Source organism: Syngnathoides biaculeatus, chromosome 8 (assembly GCF_019802595.1).
Source record: "Syngnathoides biaculeatus isolate LvHL_M chromosome 8, ASM1980259v1, whole genome shotgun sequence".
NCBI classification, from domain to species: domain Eukaryota; kingdom Metazoa; phylum Chordata; class Actinopteri; order Syngnathiformes; family Syngnathidae; genus Syngnathoides; species Syngnathoides biaculeatus.
In genome coordinates, this window is record NC_084647.1 from 30810049 (window position 1) to 30834631 (window position 24583).

General features: G+C 46.7%; 2 protein-coding genes and 1 long non-coding RNA gene across 3 annotated transcripts in view; 2 read left to right on the plus strand and 1 right to left on the minus strand.

The window, feature by feature from the left end:
* The window catches only part of LOC133505128 (uncharacterized), a 28560-nt gene extending 17977 nt beyond the window's left edge, over positions 1–10583 (minus strand). The window contains exons 1-2 of the long non-coding RNA XR_009796153.1: positions 10488–10583; positions 8571–8667 (exon numbers count right to left, since the gene is read on the minus strand). This is a non-coding gene — a long non-coding RNA (uncharacterized LOC133505128). The remainder of the gene's footprint in view (positions 1–8570; positions 8668–10487) is intronic.
* Positions 349–5559, plus strand: LOC133505126 (uncharacterized). The gene is made up of 2 exons (XM_061828089.1): positions 349–3424; positions 3717–5559. The coding sequence occupies exon 1, from the start codon at positions 1476–1478 to the stop codon at positions 3141–3143; it is 1668 nt and encodes a 555-aa protein (XP_061684073.1). The 5' UTR covers positions 349–1475; the 3' UTR covers positions 3144–3424; positions 3717–5559.
* Positions 10170–24583, plus strand: part of LOC133505127 (galectin-4-like) — a 35372-nt gene continuing 20958 nt past the window's right edge. Inside the window, 4 exon segments of the mRNA XM_061828090.1 lie at positions 10170–10303; positions 23123–23211; positions 23295–23458; positions 23461–23486. Coding sequence (XP_061684074.1) covers positions 10265–10303; positions 23123–23211; positions 23295–23458; positions 23461–23486 — 318 coding nt within the window. The 5' untranslated portion in view covers positions 10170–10264.

Here is a 24583-nt window from a genome sequence, read left to right on the forward strand (position 1 = left end):
GAAGTGAAGAAACGGGTCCAAGGAGGTTGGAACAGCTGGCGAAAGGTGTCTGGTGTGTTATGTGACAGAAGAGTGTCTGCTAGGATGAAGGGCAAAGTTTACAAAACAGTGGTGAGGCCGGTCATGATGTACGGATTAGAGACGGTGGCACTGAAGAAACAACAGGAAGCTGAACTGGAGGTGGCAGAAATGAAGATGTTGAGGTTCTCGCTCGGAGTGACCAGGTTGGATAGGATTAGAAATGAGCTCATTAGAGGGACAGCCAAAGCTGGATGTTTTGGAGACAAGATTCGAGAGAGCAGACTTCGATGGTTTGGACATGTTCAGAGGCGAGAGAGTGAGTATGTTGGTAGAAGGATGCTGAGGATGGAGCTCCCAGGCAAAAGAGCGAGAGGAAGACCAAAGAGAAGGTTTATGGATGTGGTGAGGGAAGACATGAGGGCAGTTGGGGTTAGAGAGGAAGGTGCAGGAGATAGGCTAAGATGGCAAAAGATGACACGCTGTGGCGACCCCTAACGGGACAAGCCGAAAGGAAAAGAAGAAGAAGAAGATGGCTGGAAAGGGCTACAGAGAAATTGCCAAGCAGCTTGGTGAAAAAAAAGGTCCACTGTTGGAGCAATCATTAGAAAATGGAAGAACCTAAACATGACGGTCAATCTCAATCGAAGTGGAGCCCCATGCAAGATATCACCTTATGGGGTCTCAATGATCCTTAGAAAGTTGAGGAATCAGCCCAGGACTACACGACAGGACTTGGTCAATGACCTGAAAAGAGCTAGGACCACCATTTCCAAGGTGACTGTTGGTCATACACTAAGACGTCATGGTTTGAAATCATGCATGGCACGGAGGGTTCCGCTGCATAAACCAGCACAGAGACAGCACACACAGGAGAGACCTCATACAAGTTCACAAGGTGAGAGATCAAATCAATGGACCCCACAACGCTCCCTTTGCCCAGCGTTTGGATTTAGGATGGGTTATAGTAGGGGAGGTTTGCATCGATAGTACATACAAGTCCACTGTATCAGTCCTTAAAACCCATGTCCTACAGAATGGACGCTCATCTTTTCTGATGCCCTGCCAGAATCACATCAGTGCGAGAGAGAGAGTAGGCTACGGCGGGGAGCACAGACAGTCTACCTCCGCATAGCTGACAACATATCCTGCGTCTGGTGTTACTGCAAAAGATAAACTCGGACGAGATGTGTTCGTGAGAACGGAAGTTGATAACAAACCTGCCTTGTCCTTCGAAGATGAGACCTTTCTGGAGATCATGCAAGCAGAGTTCAGGAGAGATGAGCAAAACAGTTGGATCGCTCCTCTACCATTCAGAACACCCAGACCACACCTTCCAAACAACCGTGCTCAAGCTCTCTCCCGTCTTCATTCATTGCAACGCACATTGAACAAAAATCCTACAAATCAGAATCCAGCTGATTTAGCCACCAGATCTGTACCGGCTCACAGACACTATGTGGTTTACAGGGCCAGAATTCCTTCACAAACCACACCAACCAGAAACACCCAGATCCTTTGAGCTGGTGGATCCTGAGGAAGACGTGGATGTGAGGCCTCAGCTGACCACTCTTGCTACTTCGCTCAGAGAAAATGAACTCACTTCAGAACGATTCCAACGGTTCTCGACCTGGGAGTCCTTGCTGAGAGCAGTTTCCTTCTTGATCCATCAGATTCGCTCACACAGGACAAACTCAACAGTTACATGTAAAGGATGGCATCAGTGTAACCAACCTCGCACTCCAGAAGAGTTAGAAGCGGCAAAGATCGTCATAATCAAAGCTGCCCAGAGAGATGCTTATCCAGAAGAGTGTGTCGCACTACTAGAGAACAGGGCCATACCAAAATCCAGCACGATTCTGAATCTCGACCCTTTCGTGTGTGGTCTCCTGCGAATAGGAGGACGTCTGAGACATGCTTCAGTCAATCCTGAGGTCAAAAACCCAATCATTCTCCCGAAACAAAGTCACGTCACAAGATTGCTTGTGAGTCATCACCATGCGAAGGTGAAACACCAAGGACGGCAGTTCACAGAGGGAGCAATTAGGGCTGCTGGTCTGTGGATTGTTGCTGGCAAAAGATTAATAGGCTCAGTTCTTCATCGCTGTGTCACATGCTGCAAGCTCAGAGGAAAACTTGAGACACAAAAGATGGCTGACCTCCCTTCAGAACGTCTGAGCTCATCTCCACCATTCACGTATGTAGGGTTAGATATTTTTGGACCCTGGAATGTGATCAGTCGACGCACAAGAGGCGGAATGGCTCAAAGTAAGCGATGGGCTATACTTTTTACATGTATGAGCACCAGGGCTGTACATGTGGAAGTTATAGAGTCCATGGATACTGCCAGTTGTATCAATGCCCTGCAAAGGTTCTTCGCCTTAAGAGGGCCAGCTAAGCAGCTGAGATCGGACAGAGGCACGAACTTTGTGGGAGCCAGCTCTGAGCTGTGTATGGAACGAGCTGATCCAGGTCAAGCCTCCACTCTTAAGTTCCTCCACGAGAATGGTTGTACCTGGGAATTCAATCCCCCACACGCATCCCACATGGGAGGAGTCTGGGAGCGCATGATCGGCATAACCCGAAGAATTCTTGACTCCATGTTGCTGCAAACCAGACATACTCACCTGACCCATGAAGTGCTTTGCACCCTCTTGGCAGAGGTATCTGCTATCATCAACGCAAGGCCTTTGATCCCAGTCTCTTCTGATCCCACTTCTCCAATGATGTTGACCCCTGCTATGCTCTCGACCCAAAAACCGGGGATACCTGCTCCACCTGGAGGCTTCATTGAAAAGGATCTCTTCAAGTGTCAGTGGAAACAAGTGCAAGCATTGGCAAACGAATTCTGGTCTCGATGGAGGGATGAATATCTCCACACCCTTCAGCCAAGACGCAAATGGCACACACCACGTCGTAACCTGCAGGTTGGAGACATAGTGCTGCTGAAGCAGAGCCAGACACATCGCAACGAGTGGCCGATGAGGCTTGTCGTCTCCACCTTCCCAAGCAGTGATGGACAGGTCCGCAAAATTGAAGTCAGGACGTCGCAAGACAAAATAAAGACTTTCTTAAGGCCTATCTCTGATGTTGTCTTGCTCCTGGCAAAAGAAAATCTAAGTTAAAGTACAGATGCTTTAGTGGCACTCGTGCCAGACGGGGAGTGTTCTGCCTCAAGTGTTTAATATGTTAAGAAGATCGATTTTATTAGAAAAGATCTGTTTGTGTTGTTAATTATGAGAGTGCATTGCTGAGCTTTTATTTTGAAACTGTAGAATACAGGAAGTAGAAAGCGCTGAGCAGAGCGAAAAAACGGTAAAAAAAAAAAAGCATGTCAACAGTTGAAAGATGTAGCACGTTGAAATCAGCTTATTCCTGTGCATGAATCCGTCAGAAAGCAATGGCTGTGAGTAATTTATGTTCTTTACATGTTTCAGAAGTATTGTTAGTAACTTTAACAGTATCTTCGTGCATATTTGTGAGCTGCACTGATTTAGTAACTTCACATGTGTTCATTCTGATGAGATAGCTAGCAGCAGTATGTGTATCTGGTACTCACTTCACTAGAATGCTGTTGCTGTTTGTGCTTAGACTTACTGAATGTGAATGTTTAATTCATATACTAACAGAAGATGTTTATACTCCATACTGATTGGACATTGCAGTCTATTTAGTATGTTTTTTGTTTCTTTTTCTAGTTTCACTCCATTTTCATTGTGTCACCCGACTTAACCTGTTAAGAAGTCATTAAAGGAGCAAGCACGCTCACTTCCTGGCTCTTGAAAAAGAGTTTGGCTGGCTGTTTATTCATGTTAGCACTTTGGAAGTAAAACACATGAAGAGAACAGTACAGTACCAAATATTAACAATGTTTCTCTGAGGTGTTCAAATACTTATTTGTAGCTGTATCACACAAATAAATCATTTAAAAAAAATCACCTAACCTCATCTGTCAGGCTATCCATTACTACAGCAAATAGGAAGGGGTTCAGCACGGATCCCAGACGCAGTCCCGCCTCCACCTTAAATTCTCCTGACACACCTACGGCATATCTCACCGTTGTTCTGCTGCCCTCATACATGTCCTGTACTATTTTAACATACTTCTCTGCCACACCAGACTTACGCATGCAGTACCACAGTTCCTCTCTTGGTACTCTGTCATAGGCTTTCTCTAGATCCACAAAGACACAATGTAGCTCCTTCTGACCTTCTCTGTACTTTTCCACGAGCATCCTCAAGGCAAATAATGCATCTGTGGTACTCTTACTAGGCATGAAACCATACTGTTGCTCGCAGATACTTACTTCTGTCCTGAGTCTAGCCTCCACTACTCTTTCCCATAACTTCATTGTATGGCTCATCAACTTTATTCATGCCATTCATGCACATGCAGTACCACAGTTCCTCTCTTGGTACTCTGTCATAGGCTTTCTCTCACCCTAACCCTACCTTTAGCACAAGGGCTAACAACCTCACCCTCTCTAAACCCTAACCAAAACCACCCCTTTCTAAACCTTCACCCTAGCCTGGGGAGTACCCCTACATTCTAATCCCCTTCCCCAAAACCCAAACCCTAATCACAACTATCTCTCTTTGATCTTTGTCATATTTTTTTTGATGTGGGATAACTTGCTTTTTTATTTGCTTGTGCTGATGGATTGGTTCCCAATAAAAATGTAAATAAAGTTACAATTTACTATGTTCATTAAAGTTAAAAACGGTTGAAATACGATTAAAATGTTCTTTTTGGTTACATGTATATAGTTATGATGTGTTACAATCATATGATCAACAATGGACTATCTCTGGAGTTGTAATACCTTGGAACGCCACTGATGGGCGCTGTTCCAAGGACTGTGAGCGGAAACAACGAAGAAGAAGACGTAACGCCTACCTCATGGTGGGAAGCCATTTTGATTTTGGGAGTACAAAGGGAACATGCCTCCATGTGGATTAGTTTCTTTTGGACTGCTTTTCTTGGTTTTGATCATCAAAACCGACGTTATTTTACATGGAGGACACATTTAAACGCTTGTAAGTGCGAATTTGTTTTGGTTTTCAATGTTTGTGTTTATTTACTAGTGTTTTATGTCTTTCATTTTTTTTTTGCTTTTATGAGTGTGCTTCGGCCTGAAGAAGACTTTGTTTAGTCGAAATGTTGCCCAGGGTACACTAATTTGACATCATCTCGTTTATATTGTTGATATAGTTTGTACTTTTATTTGTTTGAGTTGGAAAATATCCAACTTTTCAATAAAAACATTTGTTGTCCATCAACTCCCTCTGGACTGTTTTTGAGATGTCTGGCGTGTGGACGGTGGTCCGTTATGGCCGACGTGCCCAAGCGGACCGCCGACAACAACAAAGGAGAGAAGAACAAGGTGGTTGGCGCAGGCGGACGGACTGTGCACCTCCCCCCCATCCCGGAGGGGAATCATTCTCCATACTCCGGGAGAGGGAGGGGTTGATTCCCTTCACCTAACCCTAACAAAAACACAATGTAACTCCTTCTGACCTTCTCTGTACTTTTCCACGAGTATCTTCAAGGCAAATACTAATCATTGCAACTTCCTGGTAATTCACGCTTGGTTCTTCGACTCTAACATATTTCCATCGCTATCCTCAATCACCTTTACTTGCTGCACATCCTTTCCATCTCTATCCCTCTCTTTGGCCAGCCTGTAGAGATCATTTTCTCCTTTTTTCATATCCAACCTAGTGTGCATGTCGTCATATGCCTCTTGTTTAGCCTTTGCCATCTCGACCATTGTCCTACATCTCATCTCAATGTATTCCTTCCGCCTCTCCTCAGTCCTCTTCATGTTGCTAATCTCGTTCCCTGGATGACTTCCTGTAATTTGGGGTTCCACCACCAAGTCTCCTTTTCACCTTTCCTTTCAGAAGACACACCAAGTACTCTCCTGCCTGTCTCTCTGATCACCTTGGCTGTCGTCGTCCAGTCTTCTGGGAGCTTCTGCTGTCCATTGAGAGCCTGTCTTGCCTCTTTCCAAAAGGCCAGACAACATTCTTCATTTCTCAACTCCCACCCCCTGCTTCTCTGCTCTACCTTTGTCTTCTTAATCTTCTTACCCACCACCAGAGTCGTCCTACACACCACCATTCTATGCTTTCGAGTTACACTCTTGGATGCACAATATATCAACCTTTCTCCTAATCATCATGTCAACCAACTCCTGAGTTTTTCCTGTCATAGTCCCAACATTCAAAGTCCCTACACTCAGTTGTAGGCCCCGTGGATTCCTCTTCTTCTTCTGACGACGAATCTGGTTTCCTCCTCTTCTTCGTCTTTGACCCACAGTAGCTGAATTCCCACAGACGCCCTGCAGGTTAGCAGTGCCGAGGGCGGGCGTTGTAAATCTGGGCCACGACCAATCTGGTATGGGATTAGAATAACACTCATATTTGTGTGGCACAGTTTTTACGCCGGATGCCTTTCCTAACGCAGCCCTCTGCATTTATGCGGGCTTGGTACCAGCCTACATATTGCACTGGCTTGTGCCCCCACATCTTTTCTCATCTTTTCAGATGGTATTCTATAGAATATATCTTTGAAGGACTGTCTCGTCTATTGAAACAAGAAACAGCACAACAGGTCTAGGGCATTGTGAAAAATCTGCTACAGTTCAATGACTCCCACACTGCTGAGCAGTTTTGTTTGATGGTCTGAGCGCTTCCCTGTGCTGAAAAGTCTCCTTGTGATTAATGCGCATGCGTTACTAGGGGAACTCTGGGTACGTAGCAGACGCTTACTGGGAAATCCCCCGGTCTCATAGTTCCCCTTCTTCTACATCGAGGGAGCTCACATACCGTAAATTATATCCTTACCCTAACCTAACCTTAAAACAAACGTTGATAAAATGATATACACATGAATGTATGTTTGCTGTGCTCATCTTTCTGAGACGTCCATAGCGAACACAAAGACTTAGTTGTCGAATGGCACATGTTGAAGCGTGGATGGGGATGTTTCAGACTGGCTGGAAGTTTAGTAAATATATCCGCATGCACATGAATCACAAGGAGACTGTTCAGCACCAGGAGCGCTCAGACTGCCGCACTGGCAATATGGCGCCGTGCTAACTGTGACGTCACGTGCACAAGCTCTATAAAAGGAAAAACTTCTCCTTGTATGTCTCTATTCCATCCATTCCATTTCTTTTACCTGGTGAGTTTTAATCTATCTATCTATCTAGACTGTATAGAAAAAACCTGACCATGATCCTAAGCTACGCTGACTTGGGCTTCAATCCCTTGGCTTGTACATTGGGGTTCACTCTGGTCAACAAGAGGGTAACCTCCCTGCACCTTCGGACGGGGGGACGCGTCTTGACTGTTGCTTGTGCCCATGCACCAAACAGCAGTTCAGAGTATCCACACTTTTTGGAGTCCTTAGAGGTGATACTCCATTGTTCTGGCACTGCAAGTACTCTCCTGCATGCCTCTCCGAGTACCTTGGCAGTCGTATTCCAGTCTTCTGGGAGCTTTTCTTGTCCATCTAGAGCCTGTCTCACCTCTTTCTGAAAGGTGACACAACAGTCTTCCTTTCTCAACTTCCACCACCAGATTCTCTGCTCTACCTTTGTCTTCTTAATCTTCCTACCCGCTACCAGAGTCATCCTACACACCACCATCCTAGGCTGTTGAGCTACACTCTCCCCCACCACTGCTTTACAATCAGTAACCTCCTTCAGATTACATCGTCTGCACAAAATATAAGACACATGCGTGCTTCTACCCCTGCTCTTGTAGGTCATTCTATGTTCCTGTCTCTTCTAGAAATAAGTGTTCACCACTGCCAATTCCATTCTTTTTCCAAACTCCACCACCATCTGACCCTCAAAGTTCCTTTGCTGAATGCCGTACTTACCCATCACTTCTTCGTCGCCCCTGTTTCCTTTGCAAACACGTCCATTGAAATCTGCACCAATCACAAGTCTCTCACTGTCTGGGATGCTCAGGACTACTTCGTCTAGTTCCTTCCAGAATTTCTCTTTCAACTCGAGGTCACATCCTACCTGCGGGGTATAGCCGCTAATCACATTATACACAATACCCTCAATTTCAAATTTCTACCTTATCACTCGATCTGTTATTCTTTTCACCACCAAGACCTTCTTAGCCAGCTATTCCTTTAAAATAACCCCTACTCCATTTCTCTTCTCATCTACTCCATGGTAAAATAATTTAAACCCTACTCCTAAACTTCAGGCCTTACTCCCTTTCCACTTGCTCACTTGGATGCACAGTACATAAACCTTTTTCCTAATCAGCATGTCAACTAACTCCTGAGCTTTTCCTGTCATAGTCACAACATTAAAAATCCCTACACACAGCTGTAGGGATTGTCCATGCCTCTTCTTCTTCTGCTGACTAAGCCACTTTCCTCCACTTTTTTTGTCTTCGACCTACATTATCTGAATTTCTACCTACGCCTTGCAAATTAACAGTGCCGGGGGCGGGTGTAGTGAGCCTGGACCATGACCTATCAGTTATGGAAGTCATTTGATGAACACTCATATGTTTGATACCGTTTTATGCCGGATGCTCTTCCTGCCGCAACCCTCTGCATTTATCTGGCCTTGGGACCGGCCTTCAGGATGCACAGGAATTGTGCCCCCCTTCGGACTGCAGATAGTCAAAACAAGCAATCAAATAAATAAAGTCAGCACATAAGGTACACAAATCACATACTACCTGTGTGAAAATATAAAGGATGTGGCGATTTAAAGGATATGTGAATAGAAGGGATTAAAACCACAATGGCCCTCACTCTAGTAGTTGAAGGTTGAGTTCGATGTTTGGTCCTTGTTGTATACTGTACGTCGGTAATGTTAGTGCGCTAGGCTAACTTGGGCCGAGCAGCTTCAACACAAATGATACAGCTCAAATTTGGGTCCTAAGAAGTACTAAGATAAGACTTGCTAAATTTCCTATAAGTCCTCACGGCCCTCGTTGTGCAAGTTATGAAGTTACTCATGTTGGATGTTTCTTCAACAGCACGGTTTGATCACAAACGCGTCTCTTTGTTAGCCAGCTAAGCTAAGGTGGTCTGGGCCTATAAGCAAGTTTAAGTTGACGTTTCTGCATGCCCAACTTCCACCGACTACTCACGGTCCTCATTGTAAATGAAACGTAGGTTTTGCTGGTCGTGTAAGTACTAACGTTTGATGATTACCTCCTCAACAAATATTTGATTACATACGTTGCTTGATGTTATCGAGCTAGGCTAGGCTAGGCCACGCAGCTTCAATGCAAATTAATTTGGCTCCAATTTGAGTACTAAGATTACACAGATGATGGTTTTAGTCCAATGAAGTTGTCATCAGAGGCATCCCATGTCTACCTGGAGTTTGCATGTTCTCCTCGTGCCTGTGCAGTTTTTTTCCAGGTACTCCAGTTTCCTCCCACATCCCAAAAACATGCAACATTAATTGGACACTCTAAACTGCCCCTCGGTGTGATTGTGAGTGTGGCTGTGTTGGTCTCTATGTACCCTACGATTGGCTGGCAACCAATTCAGGGTGGACCCCACCTCCTGCCTGTTGACAGCTGGGATAGACTCCAGCACTCTTGTGAGGATAAGCAGCAAAGAAAATGGATGGATATCTATATATAATTAATATACAGTAATTAATAATTAATATAATGTGTCATGTATTTCTGATTGTGTCAATGCAAAAGATCCTTTGAATTGCTTTGTTTACACTGGTTGCACATGATTAAAATTTGGTCAGAAGGCTTCCAATATTTAATTATTTTTTAGGGAAGAAAGGGGGAAATTAGGTCATTTACCTCATTTTGATTATGTGAACGCTTTGCACAATACTTGATTATAGGACATTTTCCCCCAGTGTTGCTGCTGATCACATTTTGTGTTATATTATACTTTCAGCATTGACATTTTCAAAGGTAAATACTATTTAACATTAAAAAAAGACTTGCACATTCCACCAGCGAGAATCATCTGGTGAACTTTAATGGTATATTCAGTTGAAAACATATCAACACATGTAAAATCAAATGGAGTTCCCCTCACAGATTTTTTAAGCAGTAAAAGGGATTTTTTTTTTTATGTCCATCGTGACCAAGAGTTTGTAAATGACGTTATGTCCCGCCCTCCGACCACTGCATTATTCAAAATCGAAACTTAACTTCAAACAGAAGTGAAACTCTTGCTTCACGCGTCCTCACTTTCCACAGCTACAAGCGGCGCAAACAGTAGATGATGGCTTTTCCTCAGTACACACCATTTTATAATCCGGTAAGGAACGCTTGTTTGCTTTGAAAGTCTGTTTTCCCTGATTCAGTACAGATACGAAAGAGCGAGTGCTGCTCTCTTTACTTTACTGCTTGGGGTTTATGACATCTGAGATTGTTCTCAAATGAGTCAACTTGGCGTTATAAATACATATTGATAATTTGAGATAGAGAAGAATAATTCCTACCTGAAATGATCGCTACACAGGCATGTGTATTTCGTTGGGAACAATCCATCCCATTTCTTCTTCTTTTCCTTTCGGCTTGCCCCGTTAGGGGTCGCCACAGCGTGTCATCTTTTTCCATTTTAGCCCATCTCCTGAATCATCCTCTGTAACACCCACTGTCCTCATGTCCTCTCTCACAACATCCATCAACCTTTTCTTTGTTCTTCCTCTCGCTCGTTTGCCTGGCAGCTCCATCCTCAGCACCCTTCTACCAATATACTCACTCTCTCGCCTCTGGACATGTCCAAACCATCGAAGTCTGTTCTCTCGAACCTTGTCAGCAAAACATCCAACTTTGGCTGTCCCTCTAATGAGCTCATTTGTAATCCTATCCAACCTCTTCAGTCCAAGCGAGAACCTCAGAATCTTCATTTCTGCTACCTCCAGTTCTGCTTCCTGTTGTTTCTTCAGTGCCACCGTCTAATCCGTACATCATGATACAATGATGGTCAATGCCTGACCACTGATTTGTAAACTTTGCCCTTCATCCTAACAGAGACTCTTCTGTCACATAATACACCAGACACCTTCCGCCAGTTGTTCCAACCTACTTGTACCCGTTTCTTCACTTCCTTACCACACTCACCATTGATCTGGGTTATTGATCCCAAGTATTTGAAGTCATCCACCATTGCTATCTCTTCTCCCTGGAGCCTCACTCTTCCTCCTCCATCCCTCTCATTCACACATATATTTTGTTTTACTTGGTCTTATCTTCATTTCCAGTGCGTGCCTCCATCTTTCTAATTGTTCCTCCGCCTGCTCCCTGCTTTCACTACATATCACAATATCATCTGCAAACATGATGGTCTAAGGGGATTCCAATCTAACCTCATCTGTCAACCTAACCATTACCACTGCAAGCAGGAAGGGGGCTCAGCGCGGATCCCTGATGCAGTCCCACCCCCACCTTAAATTAATTAAATTAATTAATTAAGTTGGTGTTTACCTCTCAGTTAACGCGAAGTCATTGAACCAGGGTTCGCATGGGGCCCTAAAAGTCCCTAAAAACCCCTAAATTATCAAAGGTGCATTTTGGGGCTCCTAAAAGTCCTTAAAATCCGCAAAAACCGGTCAAGCCCCTAAAAAGGCCTTAAATTTAAAAAAATCAAAGGGAGGACCTCTACCGCCAAAATTCTCCCTAAAAAATAAATTAATCTTTTATTTAAAAAAAATAGCGATTTGTCTGTCGTCCAAAACAGCCGGAAATTGTCAACGGAAGTCACCGTGTTGACAACTAGTCGCCATCTTGTCGATATTCCATTGTTTGTTTCCGTGAGTAGGCATTTCACTTCGTCTTCGTTATGACGTAGCGTAGTTCTTTCATCGATCTGTGAGCATGACTGACCACACCCGTACATTTTTCAAATGTGAGTGACTGTGTGTGTGTGTCTGTATATATATATATATATATATATATATATATATGAAGGCAACTGATTATACTATTAGTATTACTAGATCTATATCTAAGATAGTGAGCAATGTGGTCAGGTGTATCAGTACAATGCAACGTAACAAGTTTGAGACTTAAACGTTAATAGTAATTACGACAGATCAACTTCTTTAACCTGTTTTGCTGTACAATGTAGAAATTCTAGGATATATTTTCGTGTATATTCTGTAGCTATACTAGAGGCCCCGTAGCTCAGTGGTTAGAGCACTGGTTTGGTAAACCAGGGGTTGTGGTTTCATATCCTACTGGGGCCTCCACTCCCTGAGAAGGGTTTCGTCAGCAAAAAACCGCTTACTTTCGTAACTGGTTTTAACCAAACAGCTGTAGCAAAAAAAAAAACAAATAACCAGTTTTCAAACCAGCACCATTGTGGTGTTTACATAATTTACCCACAGGACCTTGAGTTGGGTTGCAGGGTTCCGAACGGACTGTTTTTGTTGTTGCTCTTCCAGAGTGACGACTTCACAGAGTTCCCCCCGTTATTCGAGTAGTGTTTTGATGTCTGCCAATAAAACGAGTTTTGTTCCTGTGTCCGACACTCCGCCTCCGACTCCTTTTCTCCGGCGCTACACCATCGATGGTTAATTTTCTCCATGGTAATGGGGTAGTTTGGATACAAACAACCTTGTTGAATGTGGCTTTCAACAACGCACTGGTGTAAGTTAAATTTTTGTTATTTTTTTTTTGTAAAAATGTTTTAATGTTAACAACAAGTTGCCGAATGGCACATGTTGAAGCATGGATGGGGATGTTTCAGACTGGTTGGAAGTTTAGTAAATATATCCGCATGCACATGAATCACAAGGAGACTTTTCAGCACCAGGAGCACTCAGACTGCCGCACCGGCAATATGGTGCCATGCAAACTGTGACGTCACGTGCACGAGCTCTATAAAAGGAAAAACCTCTCCTTGTATGTCTCTATTCCATACATTCCATTTCTTTTACCTGGTGAGTTTTAATCCTATCTATCTATCTATCTATCTATCTATCTATCTATCTATCTATCTATCTATCTATCTATCTATCTATCTATCTATCTATCTATCTATCTATCTATCTATCTATCTATCTATCTATCTATCTATCTATCTATCTATCTATCTAGACTGTATAGAAAAAACCTGACCATGATCCTAGGCTACGCTGACTTGGGCTTCATGCCCTTGGCTTGTACATTAGGGTTCACTCTGGTCGACGAGAGGGTAACCTCCCTGCGCCTTTGGACGAGGGGACGCGTCCTGACTATTGGTTGTGCCTATGAACCAAACAGCAATTCAGAGTATCCACACTTTTTGGAGTCCTTAGAGGTGACACTCCATTGTTCTCTTGGGAGACTTAAATAGCCACGTGGGCAATGACAGTAAGACCTGTAAGGGGGTGATTGGGAGGAATGGCCACCTGATCAGAACCAGATCTGCTATTGGACTTCTGTGCTCATCACGATTGTCCATAACGAACACCATGTTCAAGCATAATGGTGTCCACATGCACTTAGAAACAGAATAGCTTCGGTCGCAATTCGATGATTGACTTTGTGTCATCTGACTTGCTGACTTGCTTGCTCTCTTGGATACTTGGATAAAGAGAAAGTCAGATCTGTTCTTTGATCACCACCTGGTGGTGAGTTGCCTCCAATGATGGAGGAAGATGCTGGTCCAACCTGGCAGGCCCAAACGTATTGTGAGGCTCTGCTGGGAATGTCTGTCAAAAGGAGAATGACAGGTGTCAGATTTGGTCTGTAGACTCATTCCGGTGAGCGTTAGACACCGCCAATGCTGCCCTCTGTCACTGATTCTGTTTTCAACTTTTTTGGACAGAATTTCAAGGTACACCTGATGCATAAACGGGCTCCGGTTTGGTGGCTTCAGTATTGCATATGAAGTGGCTCTGTTGGCTTCATGAAGCCACCAAGTCTCACTGGAGCGGTTCGCAGCTGAGTGTGAAGTGGACTGAGCCCCTCCGGTGGGAAAAGGGAGACATGTCCTTTCTTGGTGTGGGATGAGATCCTGGCACAAGTGGAGGAGTTCAAGTATCTTGGGGTCTTGCTCACGAGTGACGGAAGAATGGAATAAGAGATTGACAAGCAGATTAGTGCAGTGTCTGCAGTGATGTGCACTTTGTAACTGTCTGCTGTTGCAAAGAAGTAGCTCAGCTTTAAGGGAACGCTCTCAATTTACTGGTTGATCGACATTCCTACCCTCATCTATTAGTGACGAAAGTCCTCCGGATTTTCCCAGAATTCCAGATTTTCACATTTTCATGAAAATTGCTCCAGAAAATTGAAAAAAATCGCCTCAAATTAATCCATATATTAGTTGACAACATTGAACAAACATGCGTTTGAGTTCATTGTTTTGCTTTCACGAGCGTAGACATGTTGAGGGACTATCACTCGTAACAATAACGCCCCTCCCCTCGCATTCTCTCAAGACGTCGTTTATTTTGTGTGGTCTTGACATTCATTTACGTGTTTATTTCATAAACGTTGTTAACTAAACGAGCATGCTCCAAAACAACCGTTATGAGCATGTATGGAGCACGTACGAAAGCGCATGTTCAGAACTGCTTCTCGTAATGCGAGCGCATTTACGTCGAAAGTCATCAACATCATGAGCTATGTCAAAGGAAATTCAGTTACACTAGGGGTGCTCATTGCGTCGATCGCGAGGCAGTGTGACGGCGGACAAAAAAAAAAAAAAAACATAAAAAAACCATTAGGCTATCATCCACCTCATCGCTTGATTCAGGTGTGGTCAATACGTCGAGCGCGTGCATATAAAGCCATGTTCTAGCAAGCCGGGCTCCTATTTACGGCAGTCCCATGATGCGTGCCCCCCCAACAATACGTCACGATTGCCGACTTTGTGTATATTCTATATCTATACTATAATATGTATAATGTGGGGAAAAGGAGATGTCTTAGATGTCTTTTTACTGAATAGTTCACTTAATTCATTTGTCTTGAGATAAGATGGCATATTTTAAGCATATTTTAATGCCAAATGTGATTTTGTGCTATCCAGTGATAGGGGCATGGGGGGGCAAAAAAATCTGTCCATTTTTTTTTTTTTTTTTGGTCAGGACTTAGAAATTTTACTTTAAATTTTTGTCTTAATTTTTTTCACAGATATCGCCAGAATCCACCAAAGCCATCCATTTTTTCAAAAATTTCCAGGGGTGTGTGGGGGGGCATGGCCCTGGATCCCCGTAGTGCTTGCATTTGTATTTTCAGGAAGTTTCACCAAAGTCCACTTTCATCTCAAATCTATGGTCACGAGGTCTGGCTTGTGACCAAAAGAACAAGATCCTGGATATGAGCAACCGAAATGAGTTTCTTTCGACGGGTGGCTGGGGTCCCCCTTAGAGATAGGGGAGAAGTTCAGTCATCCGGGAGGAGCTCAGAGTAGTGGCTGGGTTATCTGATTCTGTTAATTGCCCCCCCGACACCTCCCTGTTGAGGTGTTCCACCGGGAGGAGACCCTGGGGAGGACCCAGGACATGTTGGGAGACTACGTCTCTTGGCTGGCCTGGGAACACTTCAGGATTCTCCCGAAAGAACTGGAGGAAGTTGTTGGGGAGAGGCATCTGGTGTCCTTGCAAAAGCTTCTGACTCCACAACCTGACCTCAGAATAAGCGGTAGGAAATGGATAAACTTTTTGTAACTCCTCGGAATGAACACAGATCTCCTCCAACCTTGATGTGACAAATTATCGCTTCAACCACAAATCAGTGATGAAGCGTGTGTTTTACACTGGGCACAAAATGTTCTGAATTTAAGCACTATGAAGTGGTCTCTACACATTTTAGAGTTCTTTGTGAACGATTGTGGCGTGAAAAAGTGTATAATCTTCAGCTTTCATTGTATTGTGGTATTGCCATTGTAGCTTGAATGTAATGAACATTATGTAACATTTACAAAAATATATTTATTATTTTTAAAAGTATGGGTAATTTACAACAATTTATTTCTTTCAGACCCAATAATTTTTTTTATTTTTAAAGTGCCACTGACACCAAATTATACATTTTAATATTGGTATTGTTATCAAAACTACATATAATATTAATCACTATGATGATAATACTAGTCAGAAAAAGTGAGCTGGGAGCGTTTTATTCAAGCGCAAAGTTGCGAAAGTATGATTTTCCCAGTGGTGGCCATATTGGGACTGTGACGTCATGCCCAGACATCACAATGGATCCCCCGCGTTGAAAACACATTGTGCCGAATGCAAATGGAAGAACAAGAGCGATTTTTGGATTTTACTGATGCCCGGCCCACCCGCCTCCAGGTCGGGGGAAATGGCGCCCCGCACCACCGCACCCATCGACACATTGACACATTCTGTGAAAAGGACTCCACTACGTCGTCGGACGCAGATTTTGAGAATGTTCCATAAGGACAAGGATGGCAGTCGACGGAGCTTTTTATTCATGCTGCCGCTTTCGGACAAGTACACAAGTACACGGACACCACATTGCCTTCCCGGAAAATCGTTCGAGTTTGGTGACTATACGTCTTTTGGCTAGTTAGCTCATGTTGCACTCTACTAAACAGTCTTTGTACTTAAATTTTGTTGTTTTGTTGTATTATATTGTGTGTGATTAAATTGTCTTAAATGCAATACAGGTGCTTTGTTATATTTTGCCAGTTTGACTGAGGGGATTTATTCAAATTCACAAATAACATATGCTATAAACTTTGAGACAAATTAGTCATCCCCCCCAACTATTTTTATTTCAATAGCTCAACTATTATTTTTTTCAATAGCTCTATACACACCTACACGTCATTTGGAAGCCACAAAACTCTTGTCCTTTGCACCTGTGCAATCCATTTTTCACGCCGAACCCGGTCTTTTGGAAACGTGTAAAAAGTAAATCCTTCCTCCGAGTGTTCAAGCAAAATCCAGCAATACGAGACGGAATTTTGGATAGGACACAGTTAAAACAGCTACTTTCCCGCTGGTACAACTGGTATAAACACTTGACCCCACCACTGTAGATGTCTGCAAAAATGGTCACTTCCTGGTTATTGTTCAATACAAAAGCCTTCAGAGACTTCAATTTTTTTAACCGCTTATCCTCACAATGTCGCGGGAAGTGGTGGAACCTATCCCAGCTGTTAACAGGCAGGAGGCAGGGTACACCAGCCAATTGCAGGGCACATGGAGACATACAGCCGCACTCACAATCACACCTAGGGACAATTTAGAGTGTCCAATTAATGTTGCATGTTTTTGAGATGAGGGAGGAAACCGGAATGCCCGGAGAAAACCCACGCAGGCATGGGAAAAACATCCAAACCCCACACAGGGAGGGCTGGGATATAACCCGGGTCCTCAGAACTGTGAGGCCGACACTTCACCAGCTGAGCCAAGATTCAAACTTGTAACATGGCCAAGACCAGAGAGCTTCCAAAGATATCAGAGACAAAATTTTACAACTCCACACGGCTGGAAAGGGCTACAGAGAAATTGCCAAGCAGCTTGGTGAAAAAAAAGGTCCACTGTTGGAGCAATCATTAGAAAATGGAAGAACATAAACATGACGGTCAATCTCAATCGGAGTGGAGCCCCATGCAAGACATCACCTTGTGGGGTCTCAATGATCCCTAGAAAGTTGAAGAATCAGCCCAGGACTACACGACAGGACTTGGTCAATGACCTGAAAAGAGCTAGAACCTAGTGAACAACCACAGGAAACATGTGACCTCTGTAATTGCAAACAAAGGCTTCTGTACCAAATATTAACAATGGTTTTCTCAGGTGTTCAAATACTTATTTGCAGCTGTATCACACAAATAAATCATTAAAAAAAATCATACATTGTGATTTCTGGATTTTTCTTTATAGATTATCTCTCTCACAGTGGATATGCAACGTCAATGAAAATTTCAGAACCTTCCATGATTTCTAAGTGGGATAACTTGCAATATAGCTGGGTGTTCAAATACTTATTTTCTTCACTGTATACACATATAAGCAATACTGCATGTCCGTTGAGATAGAATAATCATGTTCTATGCATCTCAGAGGGGGTACGTGTCATGCTCCTGGATTCCAGCCCGGGCTGGGCGTGGCCAGCTATCAGAAGGTGCACACCTGCGCCTCATGAACACTGATTAGACCCAGTACATATAGGACCCGGGGGACGACTAATACTCTGCTAGATCGTTGCTCTTCATGCCTCGTTCCCGCACTCCTGCTTTCCAGACTTCTGATCTCCGTGCACCGACCCACGCCTGTCCACTGACCACCCTCGTAAGCCCATTCGTACTGGTACTTCGGATTGTTTGGACTGGCTACCTGATCTCAGACCTCGGACCGAATAAAGGTTTCCTCTGTACTGTCTGCTGTCTCTGGAGTCGTGCATTTGGGTCCACCCTTGAGCCCCGCATCGTGACAGAACGATCTAGCCAGAACATGGACCCAGCCGACTCTGAAGCCATTCGCCGTGCGCTGCAAGTGCAGGGCAAACGCCTGGGTGAGCAAGAGGCTGCTCTCCAGGGTATGACTCACCAGATCCAGGAGCTCTGCGCCCAGCTGGAACCGTGGCTAGCCTCCCAAGCTAGCGCGGCCGCTCCTGTGCCTCCCCGTGCCGCCATCACTCCGCTCTCTCGACCAGAGCGGTTCTCAGGCGACTCCGGTAACATCAAGCCCTTCCTGGTGCAGTGCGATTTCCACTTTGAGCTGCAAGCGTCCGCTTTTCCCATGGACCGCTCCCGGATCGCCTTCGTCATGTCCCACATGACAGGTAGGGCGGAGGCATGGGCCACCGCCGAGTGGAGCCGTAACTCGGAGACCTGCCGCTCATGGGCGAGCTTCGTCTGCGCGCTCACCCAGGTGTTCCAGTACGCGGCTCCGGAACGCCAGGCGGCGTCCTCGCTCATGACAATTCGCCAGGGACGTCGCCGCGTGTCCGACTACGCCATTGAGTTCCGGATTCGGGCTGCCGAGAGCCGTTGGAATGAGGAAGCCCTCCATGACGCGTTTTACGAGGGACTGTCCCCACAGATCCGTGGCCACCTCGTGGCCATGGATCTTCCGCCTTCGCTTAACTCCCTCATCGCATTGGCCCTCAAGGTGGACCAGCGCCTCACCGTGCAGAGACAGATGGAGGGCCTGAGGGAGGAGGAGAGGGAGAGTCGCAGTCCGGTTGCTTCCGCTTCCCGGCCACCCGTGTTGTCGGCTTCATCGGAATCCATGCAAGTGGAGGGGCTTGGCGGCTCAGCGGAGGAGCGCTTACGTCGGTGACGAGAGGGACGCTGTTTTTACTGCGGGCGTTTGGGACACTTGATCGCCCGCTGCCCGACTCGACCAGAGCACTCTGACATCAGGATCTCTACTCCGGTGAGTGTGCAGTACACCGCGGCGGGGTCAGGGAGGTCCCTTCTTCACCTCACCTTGGGAACGGACTCCCGTTCATGCACTGTGACGGCTTTCATAGATTCTGGGTCGGAAGCAAACCTGATAAATCCCCGCGTGGTCGAAGTGCTGGGGGCAGCAACCTTCCCCACGCAACGGTTTCGTCACGCCTATGCCGCCAACGGCAAGTTCCTTTGTCGGGTTACACATCGCACTCAGACGCTACGTATGAGCTTTCCGGACACTCACTCGGAGCGTATTAGCTTCCATGTCTTCAACGCACGTAGTAGTGACATCATCTTGGGCAGCCCGTGGCTCAAAGAACATAATCCGCACATAGATTGGACCATGGGTCTGATCAAGACTTGGGGAGAGGACTGTCTCAGTCGCTGTTTCGCTGTCCGGGAAGACAGGGGTATTCAAGTCGCGCCGGTTCGGCTAACAGAACCTAGTACTGCCCCGGACCTGACCGCGGTGCCCTCCTGCTACCATGACCTACGGGAGGTCTTCTCTGAATCTAAGGCAAAGTCTCTGCCGCCACATCGGTCATACGACTGCGCGATTGAACTCCTGCCAGGCACCTCTCCTCCCAGAGGGAAACTGTTCTCGTTAACAGGACCAGAGCATCAAGCCATGAGGGACTACATCGAGGACTCGCTGGCAGCCGGACTCATTCGCCCCTCATCCTCACCAGCCGGTGCGGGGGGTTTTTTTTTGTCAAGAAGAAGGACTCCACGCTGCGACCCTGCGTTGACTACCGAGGACTGAACGAAATCACAGTCAAGAACAGGTACCCTTTGCCGCTGATCGCTACAGCATTCGAACTCCTCCAGGGAGCCCGGATCTTCACCAAGCTCGACTTGCGCAGCGCCTACCATCTGGTGCGGATTCAGGAAGGGGATGAGTGGAAGACGGCGTTCAACACCCCCACAGGGCACAATGAGTATCTTGTGATGCCTTTTGGACTGACAAACGCTCCGGCCGTCTTTCAGAACTTCATTAACGACGTGCTTCGGGAGTTCCTGAACAGATCTGTCTTTGTTTACCTGGATGACATTCTCATCTTTTCAGCAGACCTAACCTCTCACATTCAACAAGTCAGAGAGGTGCTCCGGCGTCTGCAGCAGCACCAATTGTACATGAATATGGATAAGTGTGAGTTCCATCGGGCATCCGTGTCCTTCCTGGGCTTCGTCCTGGCTGAGGGAGAGATACGGATGGACCCCGGGAAGGTCGACGCGGTGCTGCGGTGGCCGACCCCCACCAACAGGAGGGACGTGCAGAGGTTTTTGGGATTTGCCAATTTCTATAGGAAATTCATAAGGAACTTCAGTTTCGTGGCCGCTCCTCTGCATTCGCTCACCTCGCCACATACCACCTTTGACTGGTCCGGGACCTGCCAGGAGGCCTTCAGCAGGCTCAAGGCAAGTTTCACTACTGCGCCTGTTCTCATTGTTCCGGACCCAGATAACCAGTTTGTGGTGGAGGTGGTTGCATCGAATTCAGGAATCGGAGCAGTCTTGTCGCATAGGAGTCCCAGGGATGGAAGGATCCACCCGTGCGCGTTCCTGTCTAGGAAGTTGACCCCGGCAGAGAGGAACTACGACGTGGGAGATCGGGAACTGCTGGCGGTCAAGAGTGCGTTGGAGGAGTGGCGGCACTGGCTGGAAGGCTCGCAAGTACCGTTTGTTGTCTACACGGACCATAAGAACCTTGAATACCTGAAGTCTGCGAAGAGGTTGAACGCCCGTCAGGCCAGGTGGGCCCTATTTTTCACCCGCTTCCGCTTTAAGGTGTCCTTCCGCCCAGGCTCCAAAAACGGCAAGCAGGATGCACTCTCGCGGATCCACGAGGGAGGGCGCACAGATGCAGACGCCGCTACTATCCTGCCAGCGGTGTGCTTCGTGTCCGGTTTCACCTGGGCGATCGAGTCGCGGGTGAAGGAGGCCCTGGGAGAGATGCCGCCACCCGCGGATTGTCCGTCGGGCCGCCTTTTCGTCATCCCATCTCTGTGGGGAGACGTCATCAACTGGGCCCATACCAACAAGACGGTCTGCCACCCGGGTATGGCGAAGACGCGTTCAGTGGTCGAACAAAGGTTCTGGTGGCCTAACCTCAGCAAGGACGAAAGGGAGTTCGTCAACGCCTGCCCGGTGTGTGCTGCCAATAAGACTTCCCGCCTACGGCCTGTTGGTGAGTTGCGACCCCTGTCCATCCCCTTTCGTCCGTGGTCACACATCGCGCTGGACTTCGTCACCGGCCTGCCGCCTTCACAAGGGAACACAGTGGTGCTGTCCGTAGTGGACCGTTTCTCCAAGATGGTCCACTTCGTGCCGCTTCCGAAGATCCCGTCGGCCAAGCAGACAGGCCAGTTGGTATTAGACGAGGTCGTCCGTTACCACGGCCTACCCCAAGACATTGTTTCGGACAGGGGTCCGCAATTCAGCGCCCGTTTCTGGAAGGAGTTCTGCAACCTCATCGGCGCTTCGGCTAGCCGAACATCGGGTCATCACCCAGAGTCTAATGGCCAGACTGAGAGGATTAACCTGGAATTAGAGACCGGTCTTCGATGTCTGGCATCCAGGGACCAGAGCACGTAGAGCCAGCACATCAAGTGGGTGGAGTATGCCCACAATTCTCTACCCTCCGCCTCAACAGGTATGGCTCCACTCCATGTCGCGCATGGCTACCCTCCGTCCCTGTTTCCTCCACTGGTCACAGACTCCGCGGTCCCGTCAGCCCTGGCCGTGGTGCGACGCTGCAAACGGACCTGGGAAGCAGCTCGGAGGACACTGCTGCGCATGAGCAGCGCCTACAAAGCCGCAGCGGACCGCAAGAGAAGGGCCGCACCAGAGCTCAGAGTGGGACAGCGAGTGTGGCTCTCCACCAAAGATCTCCCGCTGCGGACGGAATCCCGCAAACTTGCTCCCAGGTTCGTTGGACCGTTCCCGATTTCCAAGGTTATTAACCCGGTCACCGTCTCGCTGAAACTGCCCAGGTCAATGAGGGTGCACCCTACGTTCCACGTCAGCAGACTTCGCCCGAATCGCACGTCATCGCTGGCTCCTCCGCTCAAGTCCCCCCCGCACCCCCGCATGGTCGACGGTGGGTTGGTGTATACTGTGCGCCGGTTGCTGTCTTCCCGCCGCAGAGGAAGGGGGGTCCAGTACCTGGTAGACTGGGAGGGATATGGCCCGGAGGAGCGCTCTTGGATTCCCTCCCGCTTCGTCGTGGACCGCTCCCTCATCAGGGACTTTCACGCGGCTCACCCTGAGGCTCCTGGGCCGTCCAGAGCCGGCCGTTGAGGGGGGGGTACTGTCATGCTCCTGGATTCCAGCCCGGGCTGGGCGTGGCCAGCTATCAGAAGGTGCACACCTGCGCCTCATGAACACTGATTAGACCCAGTACATATAGGACCCGGGGGACGACTAATACTCTGCTAGATCGTTGCTCTTCATGCCTCGTTCCCGCACTCCTGCTTTCCTGACTTCTGATCTCCGTGCACCGACCCACGCCTGTCCACTGACCACCCTCGTAAGCCCATTCGTACTGGTACTTCGGATTGTTTGGACTGGCTACCTGATCTCAGACCTCGGACCGAATAAAGGTTTCCTCTGTACTGTCTGCTGTCTCTGGAGTCGTGCATTTGGGTCCACCCTTGAGCCCCGCATCGTGACAGTACGCACATCAAATGAGTATCCTGAGTATGTAGAACGTAATACATTTTTCAGAGTTGGATTCATTAAAACAAAAATTGTTTCCATTTGTAGAGAATTCCATTCATTGGGTCCATCAGTGGTGGTCTCCAGGAGGGTAAATCCATCACCATTAGTGGATGGGTCCAACCTGCAGCTGACAGGTCAAAACACTTCCCTTTTCTATCCGTATTTTCAGTTTCAACCAGAAAAAAACTCGTTTTAATTGTATAACCATTTTTTTTAGGTTCCATGTGAATTTGCAGCGCGGCTCCAAGACAAATGCAGATATTGCTCTCCATTTTAACCCACGGTATGACAGTCATCCTGGCTATATTGTTACCAATACCTTCCAGCATGGTCGTTGGGGTACTGAAGAAAGGAAGCAGAACTCTCCTTTAGCCACTGGCTCTGCACAGTCTCCAGGGATTCCTACCAGGTGCAATCATATTTCAGACTTTTACAATTCAACAAATAAGGTTTAATAATTCTCATAAAACCACAAGTACACGTACATAAAAAATTGCTTTAAAAAAATGCACGTTTACCTCGAAGCTTTTTCTTCTTTTCCTTTAGGCTTGTCACGATTAGGGGTCTCCACAACGTGTCATCTTTTTCCATCCAAGCCTATCTCGTACATCTTCCTCACTAACACCCACAGTCTTCATCTCCTTCCCTCGCCACATCCATCAGCCTTTTCTTTGTTCTTCCTCTCGCTCGTTCGCCTGGCAGCTCCATCCTCAGCACCCTTCTACCAATATACTCACTCTCTCGCCTCTGGACATGTCCAAACCATTGAAGTCTGTTCTCTCGAACCTTGTCTCCAAAACATCCAACTTTGGCTGTCCCTCTAATGAGCTCATTTCTAACCCTATCCAACCTGGTCACTCTGAGCGAGAACCTCAGGATCTTAATTTCTGCTACATCAAGTTCTGCTTCCCGTTGTTTCTTCAGTGCCACTGTCTCTAATCCGTACATCATGAGCAGCCTCACCACTGTTTTTTAGACTTTGCCCTTCATCCTAGCGGAGACTCTTTTGTCACACAGAACACCAGACACCTTCCACCAACTGTTCCACCCCGCTTGGACCCGTTTCTTCACTTCCTTACCACACTCTCCATTGCTCTGTATTGTTGACCCCAAGTATTTGAAGTCGTCCACCCTTGCTATCTCTTCTCCCTGGAGCTTCACTCTTCCCCCACCGCCCCTCTCATTCATGCACATATATTCTGTTTTACTTCGGCTAGTCTTCATTCCTCTCCTTTCCAGTGCGTGGCTCCATCTTTCTAATTTCTAATTGTTCCCCCACCTGCTCCCTGCTTGCACTGCATATCACAATATCATCTGCGAACATCATGGGGATCTGTGAACTGTCTAACCTCATCTGTCAGGCTATCCATTTCCATTGCAAACAGGAAGGGGCTCAGGGCGGATCCCTGATGCAGTCCCACCTCCACCTAAAATTCTTCTGACACCCCTACGGCACATCTCACCACTGTTCTGCTGTCCTCATACATCTCCGGTACTATTCTATTA